Source organism: Pholis gunnellus (assembly GCF_910591455.1).
Source record: "Pholis gunnellus genome assembly, chromosome: 12".
Lineage (NCBI taxonomy): Eukaryota > Metazoa > Chordata > Actinopteri > Perciformes > Pholidae > Pholis > Pholis gunnellus.
This window is the reverse complement of record NC_136539.1, coordinates 18,335,417-18,361,676: the sequence shown is the minus strand read 5'-3', so window position 1 is coordinate 18,361,676 and position 26,260 is coordinate 18,335,417. Positions and strand designations below refer to the sequence as shown.

Sequence of the window (26,260 nt, the reverse complement as noted above, 5' to 3'; positions counted from 1 at the left end):
AGAGGAGTAAGAAAACCATAAAATATTCCCATTTGAGAAGCTACCACCTTTGAGGTTTTCCCATTTTTGCTTAAAAATAAATTAAACAATGAATCGATTGTGCTGATTGACTAATTGATTAATTGCCTAATTATTGCAGCTCTACACGTGGAGATATGGAATAAATAGTATTCAATTGTCACATTTATTATATTAAAAAGAATGGAAAATGTATTTACTTTCTTCTTTTCATGACAGTGCAAGTGCATGGTGTGTCCATCCGTCCATTTGACATGGTATCCATGCATGTCTCTGTGTACATAGGCATGTGTGTGTGTGTGTGCCTGCTTGTGAGTGTGGAGCATTGCTGAATAATTCACGAGAGCGTAAAGATGACTTCAAGACAGAGAGTCTTCATTTACCTCAATATCCCATTCTGTTTCATCTGCCCTCAGCCAGCCCTCTATCATTGATGAGAAACAGGGGGGCCACATGGCCCAGTCAGCAACACTCAAACAGAGCAAATCCCCTGAGCATGGTTACTAGAGAACAGATCATGTCAAATCGTTGACCCAATCATGTTTCGAATACCACAAGCCCACTGAGAGTTGCGGTCTCGGCATACACAAGATACATTGGAAACTTTTTTCTTTTTTTGGGAGGGGGGGTTGGTATGAGACTCCTAACTTTGCCTTGATGTGCAGTCAAGCAGCACTTTAACTTGATAAGCCTGAATAATTTCTTAAGCTACAATGCACTCTCTTTTGACTGCCAGGGATGTTTGATTGCTTGGTTTTTCATATGGGAAATCTGGATCCCAGTTTATTTCCATTTCAGTGGGAACACTCTTGTCATGATATTAGTTTTCTGAACTAATGGTTATTAAGTTGTATTTGGCAGTACCGGTTGTGTTCTCAGTAATGTTCCCTGCATGAATCAAAGCAGCATGTGTGAGACTCACTGGGGAGCACAGTCATGCCTTCCCATGGGTGAACAGAACAGAACCCACAAGGCACTTTTCACTGTGATATCGAATACCTCATTTTGAGAGAAGCCTACAGAAACAGGCTGTCACGTGTATGTTGATTGATAAGAAAATCAAAGCAGGAGGAATCTGATGAAGGGATCAACAAGCACAACCATCCAACATCAGTGTGTCAGAAGCAAGGGCAGGGATGAATGAGGAGACAGCTGAAATGAACTGCCTTAGACTAAATGTGATCAGTGTTAGGCTGGATCTGGGGATGACTTATAGACCCTGCCTGAGCTAAAGCAATGCTTTATTATGTCAGTTTATTAATGGAATAATTGTGTGTATCCGTATGTATGATAGCTGGATGTACTGGACGGACTGGGAAGAGGATGAGGTCAACGACAGCATAGGGCGGATAGAGAAAGCCTGGATGGACGGATCCAACCGCCGCATTTTCGTCACCTCCAACATGCTGTGGCCCAATGGTCTGACTCTGGACCACAGCACCGGTACCATGTACTGGTGTGACGCCTACTATGATCACATCGAGAAGATTCATCTCAATGGGACTGGACGAATGGTGAGTGTCAATATGTAAAGATCACACGGAGTAGTTTAATGGTTCTGAAACCCATTTTGCTGTAATCATATTAGCTGGGATTCTGGTGGACTTCAGGGTTAGGCTGCTTGTGAGATTTTAATTCTAGATCCCAACTGAAAAAACATGCAAACTGAAAAGTGTTCATTTTATTGCGTTAACACACCTTGGAAATGTTTTACACACTAAAACAGTCAATGAACACAGAAAGTGGAAAACATATATTTTTTAAATTGTACATGAAGTGGCAGGGTCCAAAACAACTGCCAACAAGACAGCCCTAAATTGCTGACTGCTCACTTTGACTGTAGTTGCACCGGCATTTTAAGCTAATTAGTTATTTGCAAATGCTATTTAATCAATGCCAAGATCCTGGCAAACATTATTATAAGCAGACAGCGGCGTGTGAATACATCGGTGCAAAGAAATTGAATCACATTCATCGTATACTGTGATCAAATATTTTCTAAGCCCATATTCAAACAGCTAGAACCTTGTTTGAGATGATGGATTCTTTTGTTGCTAATGGCACCTTTCTGTAGCCGTCCTAATCTCTTGATTACAATGCAATGTTTGCCTCATGTTCCAGGTGGTGTACAATGGAAAAGAGCTGAACCATCCGTTCGGAATCTCTCATCATCGTAATTTCATCTTTTGGACGGAGTACATGAACGCCTCGGTCTTCCAGCTGGACTTGACCACGGGCGATGTCACTCTGCTGCGGAGCGAGAGACCACCACTATTTGGCCTACGTGTCTATGATGCACAGAGTCAGCAAGGTTGGCTGCTTTCCCATCATTTACTCCTCATCCAGTGCCGCTGAACCACAGCTTCCCTAACAGCGGAAGTTTCACACTGAAAATAGAACCACTCTGTGCTGTGTGTCCAAGCATTTGTATTCTCTTTACACACTCCATTAATGGAGAGCACTTAAAGGTGAAATACACACTTGAGATTTCACAAGTATGTCAAACAATAGGCATATTGTTTCATGGTGTAAACCAGTGCTTTGATCAACAGTGACAGTGACTTTAAAATCACTTGGGGCTCTTCTCTATGACCAAGGCTTGAAGGGGTCTGCTCAATTCTGTAGCAAATGGTGATGGATTCATGCTGTTAGAAAGCTAAAAGAAAGAGATTGATCAGGAGTTGGATATGAGCATGAGAGCCATGTCTTCTGCTATCCTATAGGCATGTAAAAACAGTTCTCAGACACCCACATTCAGAATCAAGGGAGGATGACGCGATGATGCTCTCAATGTTAAGATATATACAATTTTACACAGTCCAGTGAAGTGTTTTTAGACTCATGACATGAGTTAGTTTCACTCTCAAGAGTTTAAAGCCATGGATTGAAAGTAAGAAAGTGGAAATATCAAGGATATAATGCAGAGGAATGGTTGGCTTCTGCATGCACAGCCCAGTTCACATCAGACAGATCATTTTTTGCTGGACATTTCTCCATTGTACATGTCGCTGAATAGATTAATTGGCTGCGCAGTCTTCTGAGTATTAGTGATTGGCTCTTAAAAAACCAAAAGCTTTATCTCATTGGCTCAGGCACTGCCTTTGGCTGCGTGTTAAATGAAAGTGACAAAGGTGTCTTATGCCTTAACTTTATATGTGACAGTATTTCTTCCCTCTTTGTCCAGAAAGACAAATTATTCTTCCGAGAAAGATAAAAATGTCTAACGTCCCTCACCTATAGTGTTCCCAATATTTCACTTGGCATGTGGTTATAAATCACGAGGCATACACCTCACATGTCTCTAAAAGACAGGAGATGAGTTTTGTAACAATGAGATGATTTATTTGTGCGAGGTTTAAAGTGACCTCGGAACCTCTGCGGTTCACTGTACAAAGTGAAAGTAGACAAAACAGAAATCTGTGGCACTTAAGGCGGGCTTTAGAAAACAGAGCTTTAAATGAGAAGGACAGCTTATATGGGATCTTTTTCTCCAGGTGACAACGCATGCAGTGTGAATTATGGGGGCTGCGGTACCCTCTGCCTTGCCATCCCAGGAGGCAGAGTATGTGCCTGCGCTGACAACCAGCTTCTGGAGAAGAACAATGTCACCTGTGCAGGTAGGAGGACATAATGAATCAGACAGTATACTGTAATCCTGGCTTCATCCTATGGGACACAGATCAAACAATAACCTCATCTTTCTTACATGCAAATCAGCTAATAAAAGAATAAATACGGGTGGGAAATTATCCCAGTGGGTTGTTACGCATGGGGGTCATGAGACATTATTAACATGTTTTATGTGCTATTATAGCAATGCCAATAATTACCCCTAAACACATACTTCATAGGAAGTCTCTGGTTGATTTCTGTCTCACCGCCATTTCTCACAGAAGCCTCCAGCGGTGGCTCGGAGCCACAGAGATGCAAAAGCGATGAGTTCCAGTGCCACAATCAGCGCTGCATACGGGCCCTGTGGAAGTGTGACGGGGATGATGACTGTCTGGATGGAAGTGATGAGGAGAGCCACAGCTGCTGTGAGGATGTTACAATCTGTCTGTGCTACAGGCACTACATGCAAACACACACTCACATTGTACAGATACGGCTGATACATGCTGCTATACTTACATGCACAACCATGCACCGAGCACGAAAAGCTTTTTTTAAGGCTGATTCTCTCCTGCTGTCAACTGCTATGTTCTTAAATGTCACGGAAGCAAGGGTGACAAGTGTTCCTCCTCCATACTGCTGTCTCCCCTTTTGGTCTTGCTGAAGCTGTTTTGCTCTTTACCGAATCAGTCGGATAAACACCATGTTAGACGCTCGGATAATGGTTCTTTTTTTATTTATTTTTTTTTGGAGGCAAAACACCGTTATCCATCGTCGGCCGGAATTATCTCATCTCCTGTTTTACAATCAAGTAACTTGGTTTGTTTTAGCGGGAATGGAGTCTTGCTGAGAATTCATCAGGCCAAATTTCTACTTTAAGATTGATGAATGTGCGTGTCAGCTGTATAACGGGAATGTTTTGAATGAGTAATTGCAAATGCTCTATTGCATTTTGATCAGTCTCTCACTGGTATAAGCCAACCGCTCACAACCTCTTATTTAACGCTGGGACTCTATTGAAATTTAGTTTAGATGGTGGAAATGTCGCCTGTGACAAGACACGAGATGATAACTAAAGTCATTTGACCGAAACACTGGTCCTCACGGTAGCACACTCTTGCGGCGCCTGGCATTTCCAAAACCAGGTTATCTCAAAATCAAAGGTAATTTATCATTTACACACAGTAGTGTCGCAATATCTACACATAAATTGGCTCACGTTTAATTTGATTTATGGGTGGTGAGGCTTAATGAATTTGAATGCTAAAATGTGTAATTAAAGTTAAATGACATGGTTTAAAATAAAGTGAAGAGCTTGGTTGGTAGTTCCAGTAGTTATTACGTGAAAGTGGCTTTGAATAAAACTTAAATCAAGGCACTAAAGCAGTATAACAAATATACTTAAGACTACTGTAAAAATGTTATGGAGATGTCAATACTCTCAATTAAAGGAGAAACCACCAAGGAGAAACATAAGAGAGATTCTCCTCGAAAACAGCTTTCCCTTTTATGGTTCCTTACATGGCTTGCTGGTCTATCAGTGCAAGATTAGTTTAGCTGTAGACTGAAATAAATCCCACTAAGAAGCTGTGAATACAATCTGTATGAACACGGAAGTGTTTCCCCCTTCAGAACTCAGAGGGCTGGAGAATGGATAAAGCTTTAATATTAAGAAAAACACAACATTTCTGCTACCTTAATAAAAATGAAGAATGTCATGTTTTCTTAAGTTAAGGCTTTGTGAGATATCCTTTTTTATAAAAATGTATTCAATTTAATGTGCGAGTTGCAAGGTCACTGACTGAGTTATTTTGCTGTTTGTTCTCTTGGCAGACAATCACACCTGTCCTGTCGATCAGTTCAAATGCAGCAACAATCGCTGCATTCCCAAACGATGGCTTTGCGACGGAACGAATGACTGTGGTAACAGTGAGGACGAGGCAAACACCACATGCTCAGGTGTGTACTGTACCACTTGTGTGTTTGTCTTAGAGTCAGTGTAGCTTTGGCTGTAATTTCAGTGTTTTACAATTATATCACATGCGTATAAAAGAAAATCATTTTTAATTTCAGCATTTTGGCAAGATCTGTCTTCATTTCCAATCTGTTTTCACCGCTGTTTGCCCCAAAACAGACATCACTTGTTCTATGAATGAACGCTGAAGTGCAATTTTCTGAAATGGTGATATCAGAACCACATATTGTGGTTCCAGGATCGACTGTTGCCCAGTTGATTGATGTACTTTTGTAACTGGTTTACTACTACATTTCTATCAAGCTTATGTATTCAAAGCTCAAACAGCCCTTTCCTCTGTACAGTAAGGACAAAGACATTTTTCTCCAACATCTTTTGATAATCTTGTGCTTTATTCATCAACTTCTTGACCATAGGGGTCCATTGTTGTCAAGGCCGCTATCACCATAATGCCTCGCGGCTCCCGAGTGGCTTCAGTACAGTGCAATCAATCTCAATGTGTAAGAGCACTCTCCAGTATCAAAGAGTTGTAGCACCTACGAGAGGCAACTGTACGTCAGGAATGCTCACAGTATATCACATCCCTCCTATGCTCTCAATGGGGCTTCTCAGAAGCTTTTCATCCTTAGAGAATCAATCTATGAACATTAGCCAGAGGATGATGAATGTTCCCTCATCGTCAGATTGACATGCATACCCCACATCAGTAAGACATCCCTTGTCTGCTGTCCAATGCGTGCTCGCCATGGCCGTGCAGCATGTATCTGACAGGCCGTCAAGCAGCAGCACATTTCCCATGGCTTTCAGACCTTCCCTTCCTCTACTGTGTGATTGAGTGTTAAAAAGTTTGCACTGGGCGGACATCGACGTCTTGGTGATGTAGTGATCATTACGGTTGTTGTGCACATCCTGCATTGACTTATGCACTTGTGATTGAATTATGTGGCTTCTTTCTTCTCTCTCAGCCCAGCCCTGTCAGGCCGACCAGTTCTCATGCCAGAGCGGACGATGTATACCTCGAGCCTGGAGCTGCGACCGGGAGGATGACTGCGGGGATATGTCTGATGAAATATCATGCAGTGAGTCACACTTGGCAATTTACCACATGCCGTTCAAGATTCACTTTGCGTGGATTTGAACACTGCTGCTGTTTGTGTTGCTCTGTTCGGTCAAGATGTAATATAGGCCAGCTCTGCCAATGAATCGAATACTAATAAGACCATCTAGGGCATTCTCTAGTTGTTGAAACTGTTTTGCCTAATCGGGGTATATTTAAAGCTTCAATGAGTATGTTTTTCTCCTGTCTTATGAGATATCTCTGAGGAGGGATAGGGTTGTCGATGCACACTGGTGACTCAATGATTACATCACCAGGCAGTGAAATTTTAAAACTCACTTTCCATTCTACACTAGGATGTATGTAGTCGACTCTGCCAGAAACTTGTCAACATTTACTGTTTCACCTCTAATGGATGGACAGAAAATATGTGCTGAGCAGCACTCACACTGGATAAATTGATGTAATTTGTGCATTATGATAAAATCATTTATTTTTTTCGCATAATGACCTTAAAAGTATTCCACCAAAAAAACAGTTGCAGACAAACCTGATGGGATTGATTGGACCACATGTTATTTTCTTCCCATTTTACATACAGATGTTACTGTTGTCTACCTATAGTGGTATGTGCATATTGGTACAGATGTTAATATTGCCAAATTGCCAAACATTGAACGCTACACTCAGCTGCTTATCTTTTTTTTTTTCTTTTTTTTTTTCTGAATCCTTGAATATTCGCTAGTCTCTTTCGCATGCATTACTTCATTAAGTTGAGTGAGTTTTAGGATTTGAATTATTGATGCTGTGTTCTCTGGACCAAGAACTCGACATGCCCTCACTGATGGCATCAGCTTAGAAGGGTGGTGCTGAGTAAATTTTATACTTTTGTGCAGCAGTGCACTTTTCTTAAACTGTGTCTCAGTGGTATTACACAAACTGTCGGCTCCAGTTAGTAAAAGTGCCAGTCTGTGCTCTGGATTAATCTTGGAAAACAGAAATGAGAAAAATACACGGCACGCCATGATGGTCCGAGCTTTTCAGAGTTGTGCTTAACCTTTTCTTTGTAACAGAAAAGAGCACTTTAGGCTGTAAAATATGTTTTCAGCTGTGAAGTTGAACTGGGTGAATTAACAGCACACATTGAAAGGATGGGGTTGAAGGTTTTCACATTCCCCCTTTAATCACTGTTTGTATTAAAACAGCCTCTTATAGTGATAAATATTTGCCACTGAGATGTAGCACCTCAGCCTCCCTTTGTGTGTCTTAAGCTGATTCAATATGCAGTCACAAACAGCCAGGGTTGTAAGCAGTAATTAAAGTTCATGCTTGGCTTCATTCAATCATAATCAAGCTATGCAGAAAAACATATTCTCTTCCTTACTGTTGTCTGAGCCTCCTCAGGCATCACTTCTCTATAGGCACTCTACTGTGCAACTCTGGCAGCTCACTTAGCTCCAGTGGAACTACTGTGGGTTCTGGAACACCTGAAGCTCAGTGGTGGTCGCTTCAGAGATTGATGCTAATTTGGATTTTGTTTGTCAGTAGTTTAGTAGTTGTCACACAGTGTCTCATATTGGGCTCTCTGTTCACTTGAAGCCGTCATTATTTATGGATGCCGGTGTTCCATTTTTTTGCCAGGCTCAGTGTTTACTTGAAACCTTCATTATTTATGGATGTTCTTGCTTCATTTTTAATGAATGTTAAATTCCAACCAGTCATGCGCTGTCACCGAGACCTAACACATTGGTGGGAAATATAGAAGACACTTGTCTGATAAAGATACAGCGTGTCTTCTCGACAGCGCCTTAGGTATCCCAGGCAGCAGAAGCAGATGCCAACAAATCAATTCAAATGTAGACTTGTATTTCATATTGAAGTCAATATAGTTTTCAGGTATCCTGTAAGGATATTTGAAAAGTACTGTATATACTGTATCTCAAAATTGGTTCCAAGAATAGTATCTGTTGGGAATACAAATGTCGGTCCTGACAATGTCACCAGTCCAGGGCTATAATATAAAATACTATACATGCCGCAGCACTGGCAGAGGATATTGATGCTATAACGTTGAGCAATTTAGTTCAATAAATCTCCCCGACTGCAGTGATGGATGTTGGATCAGCCGCTGCGTTGGCTGACTACAGAAGTGGTGATTTGCTTTCACTAACTTGCATTTTCAAGAGAAGTTTTTACATATAGGGAGCCCAATTGTCTGTGGAGATAAACAATTGCTGAAATTAAAAGAGTGTCTGTCACTGCATGGTGATTATAATGTCAACCGTGTCATTTGGTTAATTGCGACATTCGCGTACTCCAGACGAGCGTTTTCGGATGCATCATTACTCTTTCCCTCTCCGCCATGAACTCCCAATGTGCACTCAGTTCATAGTCTGAGAGTCTGCATCCACTGTTTATACACTGTGTCAACTCAACCATCATGATGTGACTATTGCAGCTCTTTGTGCGACCCAAACGAGTGAGATGATTTTTTATTTTTATTTTTCAGGGCCGAGCATGTTTTACATAGCTTTGTGATTGGAGGCATTGATCAAGAGAGTCAACACAAACTTGTTGTGAATAAAACATGGATGTGCAAGGCCCCCTTTAGTACAAAGCATTAATCAAAAGAGGAATTTCAGATTATTCTCATCTTTTATTTTCCTCCTCCATCAAGGGCCACCTATAACACCCACTCTGAAAAGTATTTCTGAAGATTTAGCACAAGGGTTAGAAGCAGTTCACAGTGTTATTCTGTGAAACAGCTCAACAACTACTTGGCACAACGTTTGCTATAGACATGCACGGTTCCCTGGTGACGCAGTCCAATGACTTTGCTGTTCATCTGTTTTTTTTTACGTGAAACGTCTCAACAACTATTAACGTGGTTTGCCATGAAATCTGGTCTTCTGGACATTAAGCACTGCTGTGCCTACAGAAAGCACAGCCTCACAGAGTCACTAGGCTGTAGACTCTAAATCTTTTTTTTTATTTTTTATTGCTCCATGCTGGTTTAGAAATCTTTCTGCGGTGAGAGAACAACCTGAATTTACAAGCTGTTTTCAATAAGGGTGACCGTTACCTGAAATGATTGCATTGTTGTCTGGCTGAAAAGAGCATTTGCATCTCTTCTCATCTTCTCTTCTTAAAACGCTTACAGATTACCGTCAATGATCGCAACCACATATTTCATCTTCCACCTTTTTGTAACATTGTTAGTGATACCTAATTATATAATAAAAATGTAAACAATTGTACACAACAATATAGCTATTACTCAAATGATAATGAGTAATGGTTCACATGGGCATAGTGTATGTTTACAATGATTTGTGTTCCAGTAAAAAGAAAACATTGACTGATGAGTAGAATTGCAGTGCATCTATTGGTTTATCTGGGTTGGCAACTTAGCATTGTACTTAATGTGTACCTGTATTCAATTCAAACCTTTTCAGCCTTCCCCACCTGTGAGCCCCTCACCCAGTTCAGCTGTGCCAATGGCCGATGCATCAGCGCGACGTGGCATTGTGATTCAGGTGAGGAGAAGAATCCTTTGAACGTACTCAACATAGAATTCAAAGCTTGTTCGTGAATGAATGTGTCTGTTTGTGCGTGCGTGCGTTTAGATGACGACTGCGGAGACCGCAGCGATGAAGTGGGCTGCATCCAGTCCTGCGCCAACGCCCAGTTCCAGTGCACCAGTGGGCGCTGCATCCCAGACCACTGGGCCTGTGATGGCGACAACGACTGTGGAGACTTCAGTGATGAGAACACGACCTGCAGCGGTGGATCAGCGCGTAAGAATGCCTGCGCTTCCTTTCTAAATGCTTAGAAGTTTCAAGTCGGATGAAAAGTAGGTAGACTAACTCATCCTAACATGGCCCTAGGATGACCATTGTTATTATTCACGTCTGACGTCAAAGTATTAGTTGTATGAAGCCTATGTTTTATAATATATCCAGTATACGTGAAGGCCTTCACTTGAATTTGCACTTTTTTACTTCTTGAATGATCTGCCTCATAACAAAGTTGTCTGGTAGTCAGATCATGAGAGTGTAGCTGTCTTTTACATCTGTTTTAGTGTGCTAATTATTGTATTTACAATTCAAATCATGTTTCAATTTAGGTGTTGTAATTACAAGTTTAGCAGTCAATCAGCTTGAGTCCAATAACTTTGTTTTCACACTCACGTGTGACTAATCTTATCTAGTCTCTGTTCTGGGGAATTTTACCATCAGGAGTTGAATCATTTAATCTAATTACCACAGAAAGCTCATGCAAGCTCCTAGAAAACTCACAGCTCACTTGCTTGTCACTAGAATTTGTTGACTATTCATCAAACTGTTTCCTGATGGGAACTGCAGGCTTCTCCACTCCCCCGTGTCTGCTTCTGCTTTTACTCCAGGGGATTGAATCCGTCTTAGCTTTGCCTCAGCTGTTGAGGAAATGTTTTTTGGGGGTTTGACTTTTAAGCATCAACCAAATCATGTATACTGAAGATACACTACACTACACTGATTTTAAATGCATGCATAGTGCTGTTAATTCTGATCAGCTACAAATGTTAGAATGTATCACAAAGCTGATAATAACCTGTTTGGTGTTATACTGTAGTTCTCGTGGTGTTATTTGGTTTAGAACGTCTTTATATGTTTCAAATATACAATTTTATTCCTATGCAATTATTTATAAATATTAAGCCAATATTAAAAGAATGGGATGCATTTCACACTGCCATTTATTTTGTGAATGAACTCTCATCAGATGATTGGCCCAGTGACTCCGATACCTGCAACACATACAACAACATGGTGTAGCGGTATCGCTTCCTCTTAAAACCCAAGCTGGGGAAAGAAATAGTGAGCATAGTCATTAAACAAGACAGATACATCTTACAGGCATAAACCTTTAAGTTACAATCTGGAAGATCTCCATTTTGTTCTCTGTGGCGGCAGTTATGGCGATTAATGGTAATTGCAGGCATGTTTTTGGATCTCACTTCCTAGAGAGCGCCCTTGGGATTTGTTCTGGGAATGTCACTGCAGACATTATCGTAATACTTCAATACTTCATATGCAAGGGCTTTCATCAGTGGGCCACAGGCTCAGTCATCATTGTGTTATTTCAATCGGCATTAGATAGAGACATTTATTTCAATGAAAATCTTAAAGATTACTATTTCTCTTTTTTCAACTTTTTTCAACTTTTCAACTATTTTGTTCGTTTTCATTGAGTAACAAGAGAACAAACATGAGCAGTGACACAACACAAGATGTCCCTGTCTCTATTTAATGGCTCTAGTGGTAACTCTGTAAAGGGTCTTATAAGAGGTCAGTTTGTCCCATTTCTCCAAAATTGACGACGATTGCATTGTCAGTACATGGTTGAGTCTTTCCATTTCTAATATCTCTTTTACAGTGTCCAGCCAGTGTCTTAAAGTAGGACGATCCTCTTTGCACCACTTCCTGGTGATTGCCTTCTTGTTCTTCAAACAGGATTTAAACCAGATATTGGATCCTCACATTGAACAGTTGCCTAGATATTACACCACAAATGACTTTGGAAGTTCATAATCCAATTCTTCTTCAGCTCCTCCCAATTGAGATTATTATTTCAAATGCTGAAAGTGAAATAACTTCCCTCTTTGGAACTTACTGACCTACTATTGCTGCCACTTGCAAAGATACATATTTTTAAACAGTACAACATGTCTTGTGAAATAATAGTGCAATGTGGAGCCTTTGCTCTTGACAGTGTGCTGCAGATCTGTGAAACAGCGATTGTTGAATGACTTTTGTTTCAGTGCTGCCATCTGTGATCGAGTGCAGTGGAGAGGAGTTTCACTGTGTCACAGACGGAACCTGCATCCCAGAACGCTGGAGGTGTGACGGAGACAAGGACTGTGAGGATGGGACTGACGAGAAAGACTGCGAGGGCACCAAAAGGATGTGCGACCCCAAGGCCAAGTTTACCTGCAAAGATACAGGTAGTGAATACAGTACACTGCCAAACAACACACTGAGGTCAGAAGTGAAAGATATATAACAGCAGCTATTTGTATCGAAAAAAAAGATGCTGATGGTGGTGCTTCCTTTTTACTGTATCGGGGAATTGTCACTGAATGCATGGCTCTTAAATAGCTTCCAGCAGTTTTAAATGAAGTCTGACTTGTGCAAACACTGTTGTAGTGTTCATTTTCTACGTTGAATTAGTCATTTGACAATGTTGGTTGATGTGTGGTATAAAACAGATCCTGCGGCATGAAAACTAAATTCAGCTTGCATTTGAGTTCAGTGAGTAAATCTTGCATCATTCGCCTGGGACAGATGTCAGGGTTTTAGCACCGCATGGCAGCCTGGCTGAACTAATTTGAGCATGAAGGACAGTAACACGCAGCAACAGAGAGAATGCCAAATCAGCTGACTTGATTGTTGCCTGTATCGAGTTTTGGTATAGAAATGATGTGAAGACACATTGATTATATGGACAGCTTTCCCTTCATTTTGTTACTTTATGTGTGGGTTACGTCACACAAAATCATCAAAAACAATTGTGAGTTTCACCTCTAAATGAAGCACGATGTTCTGGAGTTTGAACACAGCCGAAAGATTTTACTAAGCTGTAGTAAAAAAATATCTCCTCAACATTTTCACCCAAAGTCTTTTTCTCGGGTCTTCAAAGAGGACGAAAATGTCTCAGTCATTTCGTGAACATTTTTGTGTGTGTATCAGTTATAAATTAAGCTGCCAAATGACTCTCTTCCTTTTCATAAAGGATTCACTCTCTGACAGGCTCGAGAGGCTTAACCATTCTCCACTTTGGAGCAGTGCAGTGAAGTTTACATGCACTTGTTCAACCAATTAGAACAGACCATTTAAATGGCCTGTATAAACTCCCCATGTGCCCAAACCCAGCATCCACTTTCTTTTCCACAGCTGAAAAGAGAAGGTCAGAGAAAGATTCAGTTGCTCTCTGTCTTTAGCTCTGCAGCTTTCCGCTCATCCCTTGACAGTATTATCAAGAATGGAGGCAATGCTGCGTGGTGAAAGGTTGGTTAGACCACACAATTATTATTCACTGTAATTCTGCAGTGTCACACCCCTGTGCACTGGTGCAGTTCATTCTGTCCTCTGAAGCACAGAGTGCCCTCTCCAGTATTATTCAAACGGGTTTCTGGAAGGGGCCAACAGTTCTGATGGATTAAAGGAAGGATGAGCTGTACTTCTTTCTTTTTTTTTTCTCAACTCCTCTGATAAAACCAAGATGTGAGTCTCAGTCTAGAGTAGACCTATGCCCAGTTCGAATGCTGGGAATATGGATACTTTATCTCGGTCATTCCACCTTTGGGGAATGGATGCATTTCCACATGTGCAAGATAAATCGCAAACAAAGATAGGAATTTTTTTGATATGGGCTTTCCGCTCAATGCAACAATACAACTGAATAAAATTGGTTCAGTTGTTAAAATGTCAGTTAAAAAACAACAAGACAAGGCAAAACCAAAATAGCTGAACATACAGTAAGAGTGCAATAGTAGATATTTCTCCAGTTGAACATTTGATAGACATGGACTATCCAATCTCTCCCCTTTATATGAACGGGAATTGAGAAGGATTCTTTTACAAAAAGAGATTATTTGCTCCTGTAAATATAGGTCTTAACATTTTTAAATTGCGCACTTTAAGCGCAAATGAGGAATTTAGGACCAATTTGTTAGTTTTTGTTAAAGACGGGATGTGTTGAAGTCAACTGTCAATCGACGTGATATTTAGTTTGGGTTATTCACCCGTGTTAGATGATTTTGAATATACTTGTTTCTGAACAAAACAGGTGAACGGATATACAGTTTAGCATTTGACCTGTCAACCCAGTGATGAGGCAAGAGATATTGTTGTATTATTAGACAAAAAAAGATATCGTGGTTGTATTCCTGTATGTTTTTCTTTTTGTAGTCATTCACAAGTGCTTCCACCTTGGTTAGGCCTCCAGTCTGGGAGGATCCTGTCTCAGGCAACTGGGACGGTAGGCTAGATGTCAGAACTTGGAGAAGCAGCTCACGGTTCAGGCCCTCAATTATGTCGTCGCTGTTCCATCTGGCAATGTCCCTCTCACGGTCACAGATCATCCAGTGTTCACAGGCTTAGTCCAGGACCACCGCCTCAGGCGAAATGGATGGGCAAGTAGTGAGTGTCTCCAGCCCATGCCTATCATTAGTAGGTTGAGTTGGGTATGTCTCTACCCATGTCCATGTATAGTACTTTGAATAATATGCTTGCGATGGTTGAGAGAAGTGCTCTGAACTGTGTACAGTATGAGAAGAAAAGTATTTCTCCTCCACCAACTTTTATTTCAACCATGACCGGTTGTGTTGGCAGCTACTCGCTATTCTAGGGCGGTACTTTCCGGATTGATAGATGACTAAGTTCCCCCCAGAAGTGGGTGTTTTGATTGAGAATCTAATAGGTACATTTCACAGATGCATGTACTGGTGATCAAAGCACATGCATACATACTTCAGAGCACTCTTCTGCAGTGGTGAGTGAGCAATCCTATGCAGCCCATTTGAAGGCTCCATCGGTGCTCACACTGTACAACTTGTGTTGCCTTTACATTCATCTGAAATCTAGCAAAATAAAGAAGAATGCAATTTCAACTAGAGCCTAGTACTGTATTAGACGTAAACTTCAAAACAAAAACATAAACATATATAATATGACAATACATATGAATATCTTATGCAGTATAGAAACCTTAAGGTTGAGCAAAGTAAAACAAAAAAACAACCTCAGTGACCAAACATTCACTCATCCATTATTTAAAAATAATCTTCAGCTTTGTGTAGAGGAGGGACCAACATAAATAAAAAAGTTATCATCTCTGCAGGAAATCTGTTGATAAGCTGCATTTCTATTGCATAAAAGATGAAACGTTTAGATGTTTGAGGCTCTCTGTATTCGGAAAGAATATAAAAAATACATTTCCTACTCAAAGTAATAATGGTGGTTATATTAAGGAAACACACTCTGAAGTACTTCCTCCCTTTTGTGCCTCCCACTCCCTGAAAAATATATATTTTTTCCCTCTCCCTTTTTGAGCCACATTCATGTCCCCTCCTTTGCTTTCTACACATTCATGCACTCATAAAACTGCTCAAACTGAAGTTGTGAGATTTTGGTTGTCATTTAAGGTGAAATCTGAATCCAGACTGGTTCATTCAGCTGTTGAAATGATTAACTTCCTTGTCCATGTCCATTACCGCAAACACTCCCATTTTGATGACAGTTAAAATGGAACATTTCTGTGCCCCAAGTGTCATCCATATTTTACACATGAAAAGCTTGTGTACTTGAATAACACATAAGCTTGCATTTTCACATGCAACTGCACTTGCATCATATTAGGCATTTAGAAGATGAAGAGCTAAATCAAAAGTGTCATCTGACTATTTTTGTGCGGACAACTGGAGCTTAGAAGTGATCTGAAGCCAAACAGACACACAGACACGCTTGATCTCACACTAAATCCACACACCCACTGCAGTCGCTTCAGCCTCCCATGTTGGTTTGCATTGATCCGGCACTGAGCATAACTCTTAAAAACACAAACCCTACGATGTAGCCTTGATGGAAAAAATGAAAATTTGAATATCCTGCTCTCCAGGCTTTACTTGAGAGCATGCCAACATGATACATCCGAGTGTGTGCATTCTTTTCTTCCTCCACTCCCTCAGTGATTCCAGCTACCTCTATCCAGCCTACACAATGAGGGAATTACACATGATACTGTACATGTCTGTGTAAGGAATATTGATCTTGTGGGGATTTTTTTCATCAAGTTGAACATTTAGGACAGAACTGAGAAAGAGTTTGTTGTTGACTGGGGCCCCCAGGGGGAAAAAAAAGCATGGCATTTTTGCTATCAAATATTTATATCAAATATTTATATCAAATATTTGGTAAAATAACGAAGTAATGAAACATTTGTCTAATCCACAGTTGGAAAATGCAAGCACTGAAAGCACAAGTTAAATTTCAGTTATAAGACGGGCCACCTCTTTGAGAAGCCCATATTATTCAACACTAACTAAAATGAGATTACATCGTTTGAGCTGCAGTGAAGTTTTTAAGTTATTAAAAAAAGTTAAAGTCTGCCTGACTCCACATTCCGTTCTCTACAGGCAAGTGTATCACAAAGAGCTGGGTGTGTGACGGGGACATGGACTGTGAGGACCGCTCCGATGAAGAGTCCTGTGAGTCTGCTGTCTGTAAGCCACCCAAGTACCCTTGTGCCAACGACACCTCTGTCTGCCTCACACCTGATAAGATCTGCAATGGCAAAGTGGACTGTGCAGACCGCTCGGATGAAGGACCCATCTGCGGTATGTTGGTTCTGTCTCTGCATGTCAAGTCTTTTTTTATTTTTTTATTTTGTCCTCCTGCAAGATCCTGAAAATGAAGTAGAGTAGATAATCAGAACATTTGATTTCTAAAAAATCTCATTCCACCACTATTGACACTCGTATGCTGTCGTAGTAGCTGCTACCCGTCTGGGAGGGTTTTAGAGATTTTAGAGATTGGGCAGCGAGATTGGCCAGTGACCTGCTGTTCCAGTTCATTCCAAAGGTGCTTGACAAGGTTGTGATCAGGGCTCTGTGCAGGCTAGTCACATTCTTCCCCACCAAAAAAAAAAAATACTATTTTTGTGCCTGGTTTGTGCATTCCATCCACCAATCTATTTTCAGCTGCTAATTTGGGTCTGGGTCACAGTGGTAGCAGGCTAAGCAAGGTAGCCCATACAGAATGCCCCTGTGTGTTGGCCTTTCACAAACTGTTGCCACAAACTAGGACAGAAACAGCCCCTGACTAAAAGTACACACAAGCATGTGGACAGATTATCGAACACTCCCCGGTTTGATGGATCATGAACAGTTTCTATAGTAGTTGTCAGTTATTTATCAATTGAGCTGTGTCTGTCACAATAGATTCCAATAGTTCAATGGTAACCTCTTACACAGCAGACAAATAGACATAACGACATAATACTGTACATCAGTACGGTCAGTCTGTCCCAAACAGTCACAACTTTAATGCTTCTTCCTGAACTTCTGACCTCCGAGGAGGGTGACAGAGTGGCAAGTACGATTTTGAGAAGTTTGAGAAGTTTTATATTGATTTTCTTACTTTAAGTGGAAAAAAGTTGTTGCCAACAAAATTCATGCTGACCATAGCTGCTGTTCATCCCGAGGAGCTTTTTATAGCCACACTTCAAGCCTACAGGGGGTCAGTGTTTGATACTCAAAAGATATATTTTGGGTGAAGAATCACTTTAAAGTGAAAAGACCAACAAAAACTGTCAAAAATAATGGCTCCCAGAGACTTTTAGGCTTTTTGGATGTTGCAATGCTCCCAACTGTGTTGTAAGGCTCTTTGATTGGCATTTCTTTATTTGTTTTGGAGAAAATAAAACAAATAAAACAGTTACAATTTAGCAAACCACATTTACATTGCAAATGAAAACCTGCAGCACATTCCTCTTCTCTTTTCAAATATAGCTCTTTATTCCTCACTTTTTTTTATCAGCCTTGCAGAGTTGCAGAAAAATTAATTGGAAAAGTTGAAGCACTTTCACATCCTCTAATTTTCACTGTCGAGGTTCAGGACACGTTACCTGCTGAGGCGCCTCACAGGACTCGTGCTAACTCTAACTCCCTAATTCTTCATCTGATGTTTTATCATGAGATGGTGAAGAACATCTCCCAGAGGCGCCCTGCTGCATCCTCCACATAGAGCAGCTTAGCGCTTGGCCAGGAATCGGTGTGTTATCTCATAAAGGGAGCGATCACAAACTAATATTCCGGCTTCTCGATGACAGCAAATGTGGAAGAGTTCATCCAGCAGCCTAAAGAGAGAAGAAACGGATCTCGTGTGAATAACCCCAGTCATGTAATCTCCTAAAGTGAGCAGTGTAAACATGGAGGTCCATTTCCTAGAGCGTCACTAACCTAGCCTCTGGGGGGGGGGCTCCAGGACCTTTGAGTGTCTGTGTTATTAAAGCTGAGAAGAGGGTTTCTGCCTCCTCATAGACAAGTATGTGTTCAAGGAGACCTTGAGAGTCTGATTGATTTGAACCAGCTCAACAGGACTCACATCTATTAACAACTGTGACCACATACACCAACACCCCCCTACCGGTGGGGAAAAAAGACACTTTTCACCAATATACCCTATACCATCTTGATCTGGCAGCTGTGAACAAAAAACAAGACAATGGAGCACAAAGTTCAATCTCAGTCTTTATATCACTTTTGAAAGGAACAGTTCTACTCCTTTTTTTCTGTTGTGTGATGGAAATAAAAAGCTTCCAGCCCCAGCTGAAACCTTAGAGAATCTGCTGAATGAAGGATTCCTCACTATACACCAACTGTATCTCCATTAGATTGTGAACACACTACTTGTGTTTGGCTCATGATGAGTTGAAAATACGTTATCCATGTGACAAAATGTCGAAAAACATAAAAACGTAAAGATTGCATGCAATTATTGACAATAAATGTGTCCGTAAGATCCGGATACAAACACTACCATCTTACAGAGCCACCACACACACACACACACACACACACACTGCATTTTCTTAATGCTCTTTCAAATCCCAGCCTCTCCGACAATGTCTGCACCGTTTCTAAGAACATTTGGCCTTTCTTCACCCCAGATATGTGTCTTGTAGCCAGAGGGGGCTGCAGTCACCAGTGCACCGTGGCACCAGGAAAAGGGGTTGTGTGCTTCTGTCCCCCTGGGCTCCACCTAGACTCCAGTAACAAGACATGTGAAGTGGTGGACTACTGCAGCAGTCACCTGAAGTGCAGCCAGGTGTGTGAGCAGTACAAGACCACGGTGAAGTGCTCCTGTTATCCAGGATGGACGCTCGACCCAGACGGAGACAGCTGTCACAGCACAGGTAACAGACTCTAGCTTTTTTTAATGTTTGTTTGTACTGAAACTCTAGGCGGCTGTGATGGTGTGCGACTGTGAGTAATTCAAGTTTATCCAGTTGGAAGCTTGACTGTGTTGGTGCCCTTAATTAAGAATAGTTTTAAGTATCAATTATTAACGCAAGATTCACACCATAGATAAAAGAAACTTAATAAAAGTCAAACTAAAGAATTGTAAGGTTTCTTGTGATATTGCCGGGGAACAGGAGAGGTAGCCTGAGGACGAGTAATAGGTGTTGATACAGAGTACTGTCAGGTCAAATTTAGTCAGTTTAAAATCTGAAGAGACATCTGGGCGATGGATCCTGTCTGTTTCTATCTGTTCTGATGCTGAGTGAAGGAAGCGTGTTCTCCCTTCTCAAAACCACCAGAGCTTTGTTACTTCATTCAGCTGCGCACAAATTCACCTCAGGACTAATCCCGTACAGACACAACTGTTTCGCCCATGTAGTATCACATTTCAAATTCAAACTATCAGCTACTCTCTTATTGAATAATGTATTTGATGAGAGCGCTCTTGAAATACAATAGTTACACACACGCATGCTGTTGCTTGTCACATTCAGATTTATGGACCTCGTTTTGATTACTTGCTTTTCTATTTCACGCCGAGATTGATGGCAGTTGCAGCTTTAATCTTACATTAACACAGGAAAAGAATACACCGTTTTTTTGTGGAGGCCGATCAGAATTTTAAAGCTTCATCATAAATCAAATTCTGGATACAAATACAAACATTCCAATATACAAAAAAAGAGAGGCGTTATTGGATTCTTTGTGAAGTCCCTGGGACACATCCACACCTCCTTTTCCTTTTGCAAATCTCAGGAATAAAAGATGTGCAAGTACAGATCTTCACTCCAGTAACATTATAGCTAGCAACACCGAAATGTGTCATTGAAGCAAGGACACCATTTTAATTGCATTTTTACAGTTCTGTTCCCTAAAGAATGGTTTAGTCGAGAATGTTGTGGGGGGAGAGTTTTAGTTGTACAAACATTTCTCGGAAGCAGAAATAATCTTACTGATTGAACTAAACCTCAGTGGGCAAGGCCGGAGAAGTTCAGTATACAAGCTCTGTTGCCAGCTTTAGGACTAGATTTAGCAACTTCTTAGAGACCACTTTCAAATGTATCCACATTTTTCAGAAAATGGAAAACTGTAATGTGTTGATTCCCAGAGTGTTTGGAAACAAATTGATTTGGCTGCAACTGATGCATATAAATGTGCTCTACATAGTGGTATAAACCAGTGAGATATATTCTAAAGTGTGTCCTGTGCACAGTGGATCAACACAGAGAGAGAGAGAGAGAGAGAGAGAGAGAGAGAGAGAGAGAGAAATGAATATTTAGAACTAAGTTAAGGTCAATTGTTTCAATTGCCCTGCACAATTTACTTTATTCAAACATTTTATTGTTATACATGTCCACCATATGTTAATGGAAAATAGATTGTATCTCAGTGACAGTCATTCAGTACAACCATGCTTTAGTGATTGGAACATCAGTCATGTTCCAATTCTACCAGCTAATAATAGATAGAGCTAGCACCAGTTATGTAGTGTCACATGAAAAGAAACAATAAGTCTTTTTCACAGCAGACATTTTGAATTTTCCTCGTGCAGCAGGAGAAGCACAGCTTTTACTGACAACATGAACAATGGTTCCATTCTCTTCAAGTGTCTTACGAAGCCGTGAGCCAGCATGCACGCTGCGAGGACCCTGAGACTGAAGCAGCTAAATGGAATTCAGCCGTCATTAGTTTATTATTTTCACCTGTTTTTCCTTCTGTAACACGTCAACATGTATTCTTTAAAAAAAAGGCCTATAATATATATGCATTATAGTTGCCTTTGTACCTGGTGGTCAGTTTAATTTGATTTGTTTAGCTAATGTAAAAAAAAAAAGGCATTAGGTAGATCTTTGATGGTTGCTAGGTTATTAATAAGCTGATGCATTTTTATAATAGAAGCATATGCTTTCTTTGATCCCTTAGCCCAGCCTTGAGTCAATTTATTGACAGAGCACACTGTAAAACAACAAACGCTGACCAAAGCACTGATGTTAAAAACACATGTCGGGATATTCATAAAAAAGAAACAATTCACTTTTACAAAAGAAAGGCACAGCACAGAACATTTGATTATAGCTTAAGGTTTGCTTCATGTTTATTCTAAGTGCACTGGTATTGTAGGACACATAGGAATGACTGAAGATTTAAAGGAGACATATTATGCTCATTTCCAGGTTCACGTCTTTCCTTTTTATATATATATTCCTTAACTGCAACAAGGAAATAAATTGGGACAAATGTAGGATGTTTACATGTAAAACTGTGAAATGTTCATATATTGTATAGTTGTGACATTGCAACTGTACGGAAAACCGAAAAATATACAGTTTCTGAATATGGAATATATTTCCCCATGGATTGAGCATTATGATGCTTTCACAGTATTTAAATAGCACTTACACCTGCTTTATAAAAACAATGTTTCAATGAAAAGTGTTTTTTATTATCTATTTAGGCTACTATCTATTTGTTTGACATTTTTTTTCACCATGAGCACCAATCAGAGGATGCTTGCCCTCATAATTTGTACGGTATGGATGTCACCAGTCAATAGGACAGTCGTGAAGTTAGAACAAGTAGGACCATCTGTCAGACACCACACATAGGGCGTGAAAAGCAGACACTCACCAGCAACAATTTGTGTCCGCCTGGCCGGGTTTCTTTGGTCTTTGTTACGATAGTGTCTGTCTGACATATATAGCTCAGCTCAGCTACGTGTGAGTGCATGTATGTGTCGATCGGTGTGTGTATGTTCATGGGTGTGACATTGCACTTGAGGAGACCCATATGTCATGTTTTCAATTGTTACTTTGATTTCACAAAAGGAATGCAGAGAGTGTAAACATTTCCTAATGCGATAGCATTCATAAGTATCCCATTGTTGATGTTTGGGTGAAGGTTTCATGGTATATTGTTAATTGCTAACTATTTTTTTCTGCAATTTATTTTTAACTTTTGACAATAATGTTCCTCAGAAAATATGCCAGAGCTTTATGTGCCGTTGTCATTGATTCATTCAAGTGGCACTCTTGTTAAAGAAAAAGAGCGCCCTCTCTGCTCACTACATCGTGTCCAAAGCTGGACATGATGTCATGGATTGTCGGGTCACAATTTAAACTTAAAGAAAAAATAAAGTGCTTGTTTCCTGTATCTCTCCTTGGCCAGATCCCTTTGAGGCTTTCATCATTTTCTCAATCCGGCACGAGATAAGACGAATAGACCTTCACAAGCGGGACTACAGCCTGCTGGTGCCGGGACTGAGGAACACCATTGCGCTCGACTTCCACTTTAATCACAGCCTCCTTTACTGGACAGATGTGGTGGAGGATAAGATCTACAGAGGAAGGCTCGCAGAGTCTGGCGGTATTTGCAAATACATACACCCCCCAACAAACATTTGCTATCTAAAGACTGCTGTGATGTATTGGCTAAAGAGAGTCATGTCATGCTGCGGCCGCTGTAATGGAGGTCTGAGACACTGGCGACGATAACACTCTAGTTTTACTCTACTGTTGTTACGCATACTCAGCTCTGATGCTCTGAGTTGATATTGTCCGTTTGTCTCTCCCTGCAAATTCATCACAGGTAGTCCAGTTGAAATATACTGCAGGACCAGAAGTCTTGAGCTGTTGTAGTACAATATCTCGCCCCTCATAAAATGATGAATCAGAATTTCTCCTTTGCTCTGTATTGTTGTTGGTGGCAGTACATTCACCGTGTTCACCTGCCTTTATTTCCTCTGCGGAGCCGTAGAATTCACCTCGTAGTTGTACCTATTCCACCCTTTAGTGAGGCACACGCAAAATCCTCAGCATCTGAGAATAATTGCAAACAGCTAGATTATAAATATTCTTGGAAAACCCTTTTAACAACTCTTAATTTAACCCTGTAGAAAGCAATCTTCCCTTTTGCCTCGAGCACTGTAAAGATCCAACAACCACCAGCTCTGCCCCTTGACTACAGCGTATGTCAGTGCTACGTAGTCATGCTACCGTGTTGTTTTTGTTATTGTTGTTTCAGGGGTGACAGGGATTGAGGTGGTCGTGCAGCATGGTCTGGCCACCCCAGAGGGCCTGGCTGTGGACTGGATTACGGGGAAACTCTACTGGATTGACAGCAATCTGGACCAGATTGAGGTGGCCAAGCTGAACGGAGATATGCGCACCACACTGATTGCCGGCGGCATGGAGCATCCACGGGCCATCGCTCTCGACCCGGGGCAGGGGTATGTTACGCACTCCCTCCCACATACAGAGCCTGCTGGTAGCTGTGCTATCCATCAGGCACTGAGATTATTGGAATAAAGTAACATTACAACCTCCTTGTTTTTCTCACGTCTGCCTCTGCCTTGATGTATGGAGATCTCTGCTGTGTTAAGGTCCATTAAAGCAGCAGAGATATAGTGTACATCAATAACAGCGCCGTACACTCCGTTACAATAATGACAACCGATGTAGCCAATACCCCCCCAACCATTGCTCCCACTTAAGACGCTTTACTGCCCATTCATTTTTGTTCCCCAGCAATGTTCTTCTTTTAAACAATTTAAGCAAGACCTTCAAATACAAATCCCCAAATATGCTTTTTTTTAATTCATTCCCCACAGGGCCATTTCAAAACCATGGTTGTTTATCCTGCTGCGATGCATGTGGAGAGTGTTTGAACACTGATCTGTGACTCTGACTTGAAAACATCTGTTACAGTGCATCGATTACTTCTTTTTTCTCGATGTAACAAGTGTTATGATAAAGTTTTTAATTCATAAAATTAGGTTGATAGACGACGTCACACTGGGGATATCAGGCTGGTTATCAGGCACCTGGGAGGCTTTGTTGATGTATGTTGTTTTGGACTGTTTTAAGAATTTGGAACTTTGAGCTCCGCCCTTTTGAAATGAAACTGAATTACCTAAAGAGGAAACACTCAGGAGTGACGATACATGTTTGTCATGTCATGATGTCAGTTTTTCATGCTATCATGATACGCCAACTTGTTTATTTCCTTACATTAAGAAGCATATTTTATTGTACAAGCATTGCATGTTTGAGAGTGTGTGGCGTGCAGCATGTGTGTTTGGCCGGTACTCTCTAATCTTCATTCATATGTGTGTGTTTGTGTGTGTGTGTGTTTGCTCTTTCTTTCTTCTTTTTAATCTGCAAATGAGATTTACAGAGCAATATAAGCATCATAATTGTTCGACATTTTATAATTATAGTTAACAGAAAATAAACAGTTGTGAGTATTTCACTGTTACATTTTCAAAGATTTCATGGTGGGTTGTGCCAGGATACAATTTTATTTCCTTATTAATCCGTTTTTCCGTGGCATGTAAGATCTGTTTTAGTTTCCCGTTCACAGTCCAGCAGCAGTAAACACAACGCATCCATTTAAGCCGTGTTTTCTTAGATCACGTTCATTAGTATACTGTCTCACACTTTTCTCTTGGAAATCCTGGTTGAGTTAATTTTGTCAACTGAATCGTTATTCCTTATGTGAGAACAAGCAGCCATCGATCCACTATGCACTTGTGCAAGGCACAGATAAAACAAATATGCAGTAAAAGCACTGACCGATGCTGATTTGCAGACAGATAAGATGGACATAATGGATTGGCCTCAGTAATAACATGTTGAACAAACGTCTGCTCTTATTTGCAGGCTGTTTTTTGAGGTTTTTACCTAATAGGTTAGCTTGTTGGAGGTTTAAATATCCCGAAGAAAATGATTCTCTGTCCTCAAATGTTAAAATATTTTTCATGGAAGTGTCAATTTAAGTAAAAAGGAAATAGGACCATCCCTCACTGAAAACCTGTTCCAGTGCGCATGGCTGGGATTCGTATCCACGCAGCCCTCCATGTCCTTCCAGCTAATCAATTAGAAATGACCACGGTGTAATTTAGTAATTTGGATATAATCATTGTATCGGTGGATTGCAAATAATTGATGTTTTTGGGTTCTTGCAACTATGTCCACATACTTCTTGAGGGATTCTTTGTAGAACAACAAAACATAAATAAAAAAGCTAAAATATAATTATAATTAGTTACATGTCTTTTGTTGACTATTGAATATTGTTTCAATATATCAGGAAAAAAAATTGCTGTAACTGCTGTAAGTCGGGGAAATTAGTTCTGCAAGGAGAGATACTGATTTAAAAAAAATCATCTGAGCAAGGTAGAGAAAAAAAAAACTCACCCACCAATGCAGACACCCAGGTTCACTTCCCAGCAGCTATGCCTCTTGTCTTGGCCGGGTGCCGCTTCAAACACAGCTGCACAGCTGTCGGTGTTTGCTGGTGCAAACAGGTGATGAAGCTGGTGAAGGATCATGTCACTGTGCTGTGTGACTCTACTGGTTGGTCAAGTAGTCTGGGTAGAGGAGGGTGGGATCCGGGTCGATTAGCCAATCTTATATGCACCTGAATGTATGATTTCATTTGCTGTGAATTGCAATTGTGACAACTCGATTCACAACAACAGCTGCTCTCTCGATGTTCCTCCAGATGTGTTGCATCATATGTGGCCTATTGTAAAACT

The 26,260-nt window shown here is 40.7% G+C and overlaps 1 protein-coding gene across 1 annotated transcript in view; it reads left to right on the top strand.

The window, feature by feature from the left end:
• The window catches only part of lrp1bb (low density lipoprotein receptor-related protein 1Bb), a gene marked incomplete at both ends in the record, with an annotated part of 224,338 nt that overhangs the window by 113,761 nt on the left and 84,317 nt on the right, over nucleotides 1-26,260 (top strand). Inside the window, 13 exons of the mRNA XM_079170844.1 lie at nucleotides 1,313-1,532; nucleotides 2,140-2,329; nucleotides 3,513-3,635; nucleotides 3,912-4,055; nucleotides 5,464-5,589; nucleotides 6,571-6,684; nucleotides 10,118-10,198; nucleotides 10,289-10,459; nucleotides 12,466-12,648; nucleotides 16,840-17,040; nucleotides 19,374-19,619; nucleotides 22,891-23,088; nucleotides 23,746-23,950. Of these exons, the coding sequence (XP_079026970.1) occupies nucleotides 1,313-1,532; nucleotides 2,140-2,329; nucleotides 3,513-3,635; nucleotides 3,912-4,055; nucleotides 5,464-5,589; nucleotides 6,571-6,684; nucleotides 10,118-10,198; nucleotides 10,289-10,459; nucleotides 12,466-12,648; nucleotides 16,840-17,040; nucleotides 19,374-19,619; nucleotides 22,891-23,088; nucleotides 23,746-23,950 (2,202 nt within the window). The remainder of the gene's footprint in view (nucleotides 1-1,312; nucleotides 1,533-2,139; nucleotides 2,330-3,512; nucleotides 3,636-3,911; nucleotides 4,056-5,463; nucleotides 5,590-6,570; nucleotides 6,685-10,117; nucleotides 10,199-10,288; nucleotides 10,460-12,465; nucleotides 12,649-16,839; nucleotides 17,041-19,373; nucleotides 19,620-22,890; nucleotides 23,089-23,745; nucleotides 23,951-26,260) is intronic.